This window comes from Psammomys obesus, unplaced genomic scaffold (assembly GCF_907164565.1).
Source record: "Psammomys obesus unplaced genomic scaffold, mPsaObe1.curated_primary_1811, whole genome shotgun sequence".
Lineage (NCBI taxonomy): Eukaryota > Metazoa > Chordata > Mammalia > Rodentia > Muridae > Psammomys > Psammomys obesus.
Genome location: NW_026590061.1, coordinates 1,527,065 through 1,536,918, shown reverse-complemented (window position 1 = coordinate 1,536,918; position 9,854 = coordinate 1,527,065). Strand labels below are relative to the sequence as shown.

The following is a 9,854-nucleotide window of genomic DNA, read 5'->3' as shown; positions in this document are numbered from 1 at the left end:
ACACACACACACACACACACACACACACACACACACACACACACCCTTCTCCAGCCCAGCTCTCATCCTGGAATAAAGGACTCCTCAGTCTTGTGGAGGAATGGATAAGAGAATACCCTTACACCAGCACTGTCTGAGGTGTTTGCTGACCAGTGTTTGCTGACCAAGGTAGACACGTCCACTGGCCGGTGTAACGTTCAGGCTCAGCTGAGAAGGATCCATAGCAATCAAGATAAGTTTACTGTGGAGCTGTGGGCTGTGAGGGAGGAAAAGCCTCACAGTGACACACTTGACAGTCCCCGGTGGGGTCCTGAGACGTGGGAAGAGGCCGAGGCTGGTTAAGATGTGGGTGAGAGGGCTTCGCTCACAGACAGGCCTGAGGGGAGGAGGCTGTGGCAGGCAGCCAGGGTCAGGGCCTGGGGACTGATGCGGATGCTGGGAACTGAAGTGTGCTCTGGTGACACCTGACATCTGCCGGACCTGTCAGCCACCAGAGCCTTCTAAGTCAGTTGTGGCTGTGGGAGCGAACTGCTGTCCCAGCACTTTTTTGATGAAGGGTTGTTCTGTCGGTATTAAAGATCTGATTTCTAGTCAGTATATTGACAGTATGTCACGAATCCTAGAGGAGAGGGTGGGCCCAGGGGACACGGACCTGCTCCATCCTGTGCAGACACCTGCCTACCCGAGCCTGGGGACTGTAACGGTCACAGGTGGAATTAAGCTTGGTGTCTGCCACGGAAGATGGGAGTGAGTGTAAGCACAGGGGAGTCTCATTCAGCTGGACAGGCGAAATTTTGGGGAATGCAGCCGGGTCTGGAAAGTACAGTATTACCTGCAGAAACCGCACCAGACCAAAGCAAACCTAAGTCAGAACAGGCGCGCTCTGACATTCTCTGTGTGGGCCCTTGCTCTCAGTGTTTGCGGGCATGCATATGATGAGCAGGAGAAAAGGTGGCTAAGACCTAAAACGTGAGTAGAGGCGCAATTGTCTCTCGTGCTGACAGGACTGGGGAGGAGCAGGATGCTTCCACCTTGGGCATGGGGAGGGTATGAAATTGGAACTGCTGAGGCAGAGGATGGGTGGGCGTGGGTGGATGAGAAGGGCAACTAGAGACTATACAAGCCATGTGGATGTGGCAAGGTGGTACCTTGTAGATGTCAAAGGTGAATTTGGTGACTCCAGGTTTAAATTTTTAAAGTTTTAATTTTAGAGCTCTTGAATGAAATACTGGTTGGGAGTTGGGTGCCTTGTCAGGATAGTGTGGCATTGATCTGGTATAGGCGCTATCTAGAGCAGAATAAACGCTTTCTGGGCAGGACTCCGTGACAGTTTTCTTTGGAGTGTGGCCATCTTCTAGCTGTAGGTAGCGCAGTTTGCCTCAGATTGACTGTGGCAGTGAGTGATGTCCCACACACTTCACATCGCCCACGTTGGGAGGCGGAGCTCTACCTACCCTGTGGGATGCTCAGAGGTTCCTGCATGCACAGCAGAGCAACCGAGGTCAGTGCTGGCACTGTCAGCCCCGGAAGCAGTACCAGGCAGGGTGTGCGTGCCCAGAGAACAGCCCCAGGCTCCGGAGAGCCCAGCCATTCAGAGAAACCTGGAGACCTGAAAATGATGCACGTTGGTGGAAATTACCATCTTCTCTGGAGACCAGTAGAAATGAGAGAAGGCTAGAACATAGCAGAATAGGCTCAGGGAGACAAGCCTGAGAGCTGGACCATGAGCAAAGATGTGCAGGAAGCCGCCCACGGACTTTGCCATGGAGATGTGCTCAGGCTGGCCTCGCCTGGGCAGACATTACAGCAGGGTCCCTCAGGCCTTATTTGAGGGCTGTTCTTGTTTGGCCTTCCTCTTTAGTTCAGACACACCGCATTATTACAGTCACCATTTAGAGACAGTAATTGGAGATGTGTAGCTCAGGCTTATTTTCACATCAAGTTAATTTAAAATTCTTGCAGAGGAGGGGAGTGTTTGTGATGGAATCTAGGGTACACAGACACTGAGCCCATCTGACACCTGAGTGTCTTCACAGTGGCTCAGAACCAACCACAGCCACCGTGACTTTGGGCTGTGTTTTCTTTTTTAAATTTATTATTTATAATAATAATTATTATTATATCCAGGCTGTAGCCCTCTCCCTCATCCCTCATTCCCTCCCAACCCCATCCTCCCTTCCTCTTCTCCTCCCATGTCACTCCCATAGTCCACTTATAGGGGAGGCCCTCCCTCCCCTTCCCTCTGACCCTAGCCTATCAGGTCTCATCAGGACTGGTTGCATTGTCTTCCTCTGTGGCCTGATAAGAGGTGATCAAAGAGCCAGCCCCTGAATTCATGTCAGAGACAGTCCCTGTTCCCCTTACTAGGGAACCCACTTGGACACTGAGCTGCCATGGGCTACATCTATGCAGGAAATCTAGCTTATCTCCATGCATGTTCCTTGCTTGGAGTATCAGTTTCAGAAAAGACTCCTGGGCCCAGGATTTTTTGGGTCTGTTGGTCTCCTTGCAAAGCTCCTGTTCCCTCCAGGTCTTCCTATTTCCCCCTTCTTTCATAAGATTCCCTGCACTATGCCCAAAGTTTGGCTGAGTCTCAGCATCTGCTTCAATACCCTGCTGGGTATAGTCTTTCAGAAGACCTCTGTGGTAGGCTCCTGTCCTGTTCCCTGTCTTCTCCTACTTCCTGTTTGCCCTTCCGAATGAGGGTTGAGCATCTTTCTTAGGGTCCTCCTCATTGTTTACCTTCTTTAGGAAGCTTTATTCATAATAGCCAGAATCTGGAAACTATCTAGATGTCCCTCAACAGACGAATGGATACAGAAACTGATACATTTACACAATGGAATACTCAGCTATTAAAAACAAGGAAATCATGAAATTTTCAGGCAAATGGACAGAACTAGAAAAGGTCATCTTGAGTGAGCTATCCCAGAAGCAGAAAGACACACATGGTATATACTCACTTATGGATATTAGCCATATAATACATGCTGCATTTTCTCAGAAGCTATGGATACTATAATTAGGGCTTAACTTTTCTTGAAGAAATTGAGCATTGCCACCTGACCTATCTTGAGAAGGAATGACATTTCTGCCCAAGCTCCCCATGCTCCCATGCAAGATACTTTGCTAGCCCAGCCCTTCTCTCGGGTGTGGACTCACTTGTTTGTTTTGCAATTTTTATTGAAATATTTGATAGGAACCACACTTGTTATAGACAAAGCTTAGTGCTGTTCTTAATTGTCGAGAGTATGAAATCCAGAAAGAAGCCTCAGCTTGGGTCCAGCTGGCCATTGCTGCCCCAGCCCTTCCCTCCTCCCTCCTGTATGGCTGCTACCTGCTTCATTCAAAGAGAAAAACATACTCCACCATCTGCATGCAGAGGGCCAAGGATTTATCCCAAGATTCCCCTCTGCCATCCCCATTTCTATGGCTCTTAAATCAAAAGAACCTCCATCATGCCTGAAAAGTAGTCCATTGAAAATGTCACTTCTTACGGCTCGGTGTGGTGGCCGCCTGTAGTCCCAGCCCCTGGAAAGTGGAAGTAGGAGGGTCAGGAGTTAAAAGTCATCCTCTAGGACATGCCACGCTCAAAACACAAAACATAATAATAATAATGCAATCTTATTTACACATATCCCTCCCTCTAGTCTGTGGTTGCCTTCTCTTAAACTTTCATTTACACATGACTGTTTTGTTTGATGTAAGCTAGTATACCAGTGCCTGTCTGTGGCAGTTAGACCAGGAGATCGGATCCCCTGGAACTGAAGGAACAGATGATTGCCAGCTGCTGTGTGGGTGCTGGGAATCAACCAGGGGGATGAAGCAGGTATTTGCCAAGATCAGCAGAGACCAGTGAAGACTCTGTGCTCCAGGTGGCAGCAGGGGCTCTGAGCGGCATGTGGTGCCTCCCTGTCATTTTTCTAGAGGTCATGTCGTGTCTAGATGTCGTCATGTGTCTAGATGTTGTCATGTGTGTAGATGTCATCCTGTCATCTCTAGATGTCGCCATGTGTGTAGACGTCGTCATGTGTGCCCAGGAACGGGAAGACTTTTTTCCGCCCCCTGAGGCATCTGGTCAGCCCAGGATAAATACCTCAGTGCACTGTTATAAGAAATGGCCCCAGGGAAGCAAGGCAGCCAGCTTGCTGTGCGCGTGAGACCTGGGCACAGACAGCAGCTGCTAGCGCAAGGCTGTCACCATGCTTTCGTGTGCAACTCTGAAGACAGAGCAAAGAGTCAAGTATGAACAGATGCTCCTAAGCACAGACAGTGAAGACTGCAGGAGACAAGAGGTGATTAAAAGCCCTCCCGGATGACTCGGAGGAGGCATGCACACCAGACAAAGAAGACTCTGTGTTTCTCTTAAACATTTTTTTTTCCTAATTTTGTGTTTATGGGTGTTTTTGCCTGACTGCCTGTCTGTGCACATTGTTCTTGGTACCATGGAGGCCAGAAGACAACGCTGGATCCCAGGAACTGGAGTTACAGAAAGTCTTGGGCCTCCATGTCAGAACTGGGAATTGAACTTGTATCTTCAGAGTACAGCCAGTATTTCTAACTGCTGAGGCATCTCTCTAATTCAGGAGGCCATATTTTTAAAGCAAGAGAATGAGAACATGTATTAAAAATATGAAACGTAGGGGTCAAAAGACGAAGTTGTAAATGCCTTCCAGGGAGGCATGGAAACCCAACTGTAGCCTGTCTGCTCCCTCAACCTGCCACCATTAGCAAACCCACAAGGCTCACTTCAGAAGTGTGGGCTGAGCCCTCCCTTCCCAGAGCCACCCTTGCTGCCCTCATCAAATAAGCCTCCGCAGAAATCTCTGGGCCCTCGCAGAGATCGGCACGATGCGCGCCTCCAGTGGACAGGTTAGTGTCACCGTTCCTGCGTTCATGGAGGAGGGGACAGAAATACTGTGAGAGCCAGAATTCCAGGAGTCCCCGCGGTGAGCAGCCTCTCCTGAAATGCTGAGAGTGAGCTGTGGTGCCACAGTGGTGAGCCCTGGAACCCTATCCACGAGCAGCAACCCACACTCAGCAGGCTGTGTTTACATCTGTGTTTACCTGTGTATAAAGTAGGTGTACTAATGGTAATTTTAAGAAGCTGGCAGTTTGGGAGTGTGAGGAGGATAGAAAAGGTTTGCGGGGAGGGAGCTTGGAAGGTGCCAGAGGGAGGAAAGGATGGGAAGTAATATAGTTATACTTTAGAATGCATAACATTAAAAGTAATTTTATATTTTGTGATAAATTAAAGTTGCGATAACTTTAAAAGCTATGCAGATACAGAAAAGAACCAGGGAGTCCATCAAAAGGTCCTGGTGCTTTATGGAGCTCGGGATACTCAATACTGGGAAGTTGTGACTGTGTAGTGATTCCTCATTAGCTTTATTAAATCTTGAATTAAAGGTGTGGCTTTCTTGATCATTAAAGCTCATGTCTGGATCATTAAAGCCCATGACAAAGTTCATAATGAGACTTCTCAGAAGTGAAGAAAATATCTAAGTGTTCCCTCTGGCTCCTGACAATGCATCCAGCCAATAGCCCTCATGTCCAGCATAGCTAGGAATTGAGCCGAGTAAAAAAGTGCATAAACTTAAGCTGTTGGATGATTTGCATTTTTAAGAAAGTTGAGCACGTGATTCTTGAGCAGGGGTTCTCTACTGATTCTCTACTGCAGGGGGTTGCAGCGCCAGAAGGTTACGGCTCCAGAGTGGAAAGCTAACCAGTGCAACGGTGACGAGGAGTCAGTCCGGAGTCAAATGCTCAGCAATGTTTAAAGCTCAGAAATGTCCACCAAGAAATCCAAATTGCCAGCTATAGGATGAAGTGAAATAAAGGCATTTTTCTGCCAAGGCGCAGACCTCCTGGAGAAGGCAGTCTACCAGAGCAGGGCCAACCAGCCAGAAGCAGTTTGTGGAGGTGAAGGCTCTGGTGAAAACATAGGGAGAGCCAGGAGGTCAGCTGTGGCTAACCAGCTCACAGGCAGCGCCCAGCGCCTGTGGCATGGCTGAGAACTTGGAGCAGGGAGCCACAGGAGCAACAGGGTCCTGGAGCCTGTTGGGAGGCCTGCATGCTTTCTCTCAGTTCTAAAGGTCCATCCGGCTCTTCTGCAACAACAAAAAAGCTTTCAGTCTCTTCCTTTCTGGAGGGTGGGTGACCAGGAAAATGGAGCACCCTGCATTTGAGACGCTGCTTTTCAGGCCGCTGGAGTTGTGGGCAGCCACCTTAACTTCAGCAGCTGGCCACGGAGAGCCCAGCCATTCAGTGGGCCTGCGTAGCTAAGCCTGCCCGGTCCCCAGCACGGAGAGCACAGCTGACTCAAGGTGCTGGCAAATACTTCTCTGCAGCAAGCCTGAGAGCAGGGTTCTGGGCCAACAGAATAGTTCCACAGAATAATGTGGAGGTTCTGAGGTGATGGAGAATGTTTATAACTTACTGGGGAAAGTCAGTATTGCAAGAAGAGGATTTTTTTTTAACTAGTATTGACTCTGAGGGCAGCATTTTGCTTGCTCATGATTCTGGGTTCTTTGCCCCCGTCATCTCGTTCCTAGCATTCACCCCCTGCCACATGTCAGCACTTGGCTGCGTTGGTGGGCAGTGTTGGTCTCCTGGACAGCGATTCTAGATGTCTTCCTTGGACACTCACCACTCTTCAGAGTGATCTCTTCACAGTCAAGGTGGCCTGCAGGGCTGTCCACAGCATGTGGCTCTGAAATACAAATTTGTTTTTACTCTGTCAGTGTCTAGAAAACTCTTCTGAGCTTCAAGTTTGTCTCTTGGTGCACAGAAAAGGACAGAGCACCCGTCACTCTTTCACGTTTGCGCACTGCTGGCTGGTGCGGCCAGTGAGCCATTTACACTGGGCTGGGTTTCCTTACAGGTTAGTGATAGGGGCCATGAGCTGGGATGGCAGGCTGCACGGCTGGGCCACGCCCACAGCTCTCTTCACTGCTTACCTTAGACCAGGCCCCACAGTTGTTCAGGCTGGCCTTGAGTTTGCTTTGTAGCCCAGGCTGGCCCAGAACTAGGTTCCTCCTGCCTGAGACGCCAGGGTTTAGTACACAGCGTGTGTTTGCATCTGTCACTTTTGTTTGGAAAGATCTAATAAAGTACTTTTGCTGAAGTCACCTACTGTACATAGAACACCAGAACTCTCCTTGATACAGCTTTGTGTGTTTGCAGTCTCCATCACCTCTCTCTACCCCTGTGTGTGTGTGTGTGTGTGTGTGTGTGTGTGTGATGTCATTGGTCCCAGGAATTAGGAAAAGAAAAGAAAATTAGCTAATTTGGAGGCTGAGTCCAGGAAAGGCAGCATTGTCAGGGCTGCAGTGAGGCTTCCGGGCCTGTTGCTGTCGGCCGTGGCAGAGCAGCAGTTCTTGTGGAAAAGCAGAGAGCACCTGGAGAGACAGGAAGTGCGGAGTTCAGGGCCAGGCTTGCCTTGAACTCATGTTTGCAGGAGCGGACAAAGCCCAGTGGAACAAGACTTCCCTTCTGGAATCCCCCCCCCCCACCCCCGCTCCAGGGATGGAGCCGCCCTCATCAGGCCCTGCCCCTTAAGGCCACAGAGGGACCAAACTCCCCTGCAGGAACCCTGAGAGACCCAAGCCTTACACCCGTGGCTTCTGTTAGTGCTCCTCACCCCAGATCAGGCTTCCCACACACTGTGCCGTTAGTGTCTCCATGCTTCGGGCTTCATCTAGATGCTCTCCTGGCCTCAGGCGAGGCGTTGCCTGCATTGCTTACTTGGCGCCACAGACGCAGGGCGCAGGTGCACACCCGTGGCCCACACTACTGGCTGCACACACAGGCCAGCCCTTGGCCGCAGGAAACGGAATATTAAGAGTGAATTTGAAGTGTGTGGTGGGAAGATCAGGGGCTGCTGACTTTGGGGGGCTGGGATGGCTGTGGAGAGCTGACAGCACATTTGCCAGCTCAGATGGCAAGAATGGAAGTCATTGTGACAGGGACAGCACGGAGGTACTGCAGTGTGTCAGTACCTCAGGCTCTTTGAGGTGCTCTGGGCTTTCCCGCCCACCACTCTCTCAGAACTGTCAGACAGACTTAGCTGTACCAGGCGTCCAATGAACCAGCCTCTGTGGCCTCCGTCTTCATCCCGCACTAACGCCAAGGTCACACCTTCGAGTGTCTCCAAGATCTGTTGCCGCACTCTTTCTCTCTGTCCGTGCCCTGCGTGCGTGTAGCTCACAGTTTGTCAGGACAAGGACAGGAGCTTGCCTGCCTGGAACTGGTCAGCACACACTGCTGGCTCCTTAGAGGATACTTTGACAAATGGACCCCTGAGCAGAAGGCTGGTACCCTCAGAGGAGAGCTCCTCGGCATCTGAAATCCAGTCCGCCTCTCAGGCCCTGGCCCTTCTGCAACTGTGTAACCTTTAAAATAATACTAAACTGCATTTAATATGTAGAGAAATAAAAAACAAATCATGCATTTACTCCAAAAACTTAACCATATGATAAATGGGGTTTACTGACTAAGAATGGGTAAAAGTAAGTCATGAAGCAACTGTCCAAAGGGTTACAAATCAAGCTATAAAGGAAAGTAAGAGCCTAAGAAAATAGTTTGTTTCAGTTGAACTTCCAGAGATAGAAATATCTGGACAATGTAACCTGTCTTTATGTCCCGTTTCCTTCTTGCTCTGCCCTCGTTCTCCTGGTGAACATTTACACGTTCACACATTTGCATGTTTACAGGTTTACATGCCTATGTTTACACATTTATATGTAGGTTTCTGTATGCTCATACTTTCCTACAGTCTATGATGGAGGTGCTCCCACAGTAAACAACCCCAGGCGCCCTTGGCTAGATGGAAGTTAATAATTGTGTGTTGCAGGATTCATTTAAGTCACGCACTGTTCGATTTTATTTTTAATTTAATTTAAAAAGGGTAAAGCACTATTTTTGCAGGAAATACTGATGTTTCCTGAAAAGTCTGTCTTAGACTATTCCCTACTCACCCTGTTTTGTTGCACTGTTCTGAAATCCCCCGGGTCTCTGACCCCGGGAGAGTGAGGCGGGAGGCCCCGTGTCCTCCCTAGGGCTGACAGGATGGGGTTTTCTCTGGAGCTTCGCCATGCACCTCAACCTGGCAGAGCCTCAGTCGCCATAACACTCACTACCCAGAGCATGCTTGATGCCTGTGTGTGACAGAGCTCAGTGTGAGCGAAGCCGTGGGAGCTGCCCTGCCCCGGAAGGGGTCCCCTGGGCGTGCAGTCTTGGGGCTGCAGAGGACAGGGGGCAGTGTGACGAGAACCGGGGTGATGGGAACTGGGGTGACAGGCTGTGAGGAGTGGGTGTCCTGTGTCAGGCCTGCCCTGCGCGCTCTCCACGTGTGTGAGCAGCATGCGTGTGTTCCAGTGCGTGCACACTGACTGCACTTTCCAACCCCAAACAGGAAGCTGTCAAGGCAGCCATAATGGAGGAGCAGAGGCGAAGTGAGAAGGCCATGGAGGAAGCCGTGAAGAGGACGCGAGACGAGCTGGTGGAGTACGTGCGGGAACAGAGGCGGGTGAGTGCACTGCCTGCGCCTTCCGCAGATGCTTGCACCAGGGCGCTGGCCGGCACCCTGAGGGCAAAGCTGGTCTCCTTGGAAGGGACTGACCTGACTGATTGTGCACTAAACACTTAGGTGTGTAAACCCAGCAGCCGAGTTCCGGGTGGGTGCCCGAAACAAAGCTCTGAAAGCCCTTCCCCACTCGTGGGATACTGTGCACGCGCAGCTTTCCTTAAGTCCCCCGCAGGCGCCTGCGTGTGCCCTCCAGGCTCCTCTGTCAGCCCGGCTGCGCTAACAGTCAGGGGAGCAGCGTTGTCTGAGGCGTCAACAGTCAGGGGAG

At 50.5% G+C, this 9,854-nt stretch overlaps 1 protein-coding gene across 1 annotated transcript in view; it reads left to right on the top strand.

Annotated features, from left to right (window-relative positions):
* Positions 1-9,854, top strand: part of Ccdc91 (coiled-coil domain containing 91) — a 117,579-nt gene that overhangs the window by 84,636 nt on the left and 23,089 nt on the right. Inside the window, exon 12 of the mRNA XM_055605616.1 lies at positions 9,416-9,592. Within this exon, the coding sequence (XP_055461591.1) occupies positions 9,416-9,592 (177 nt within the window). The remainder of the gene's footprint in view (positions 1-9,415; positions 9,593-9,854) is intronic.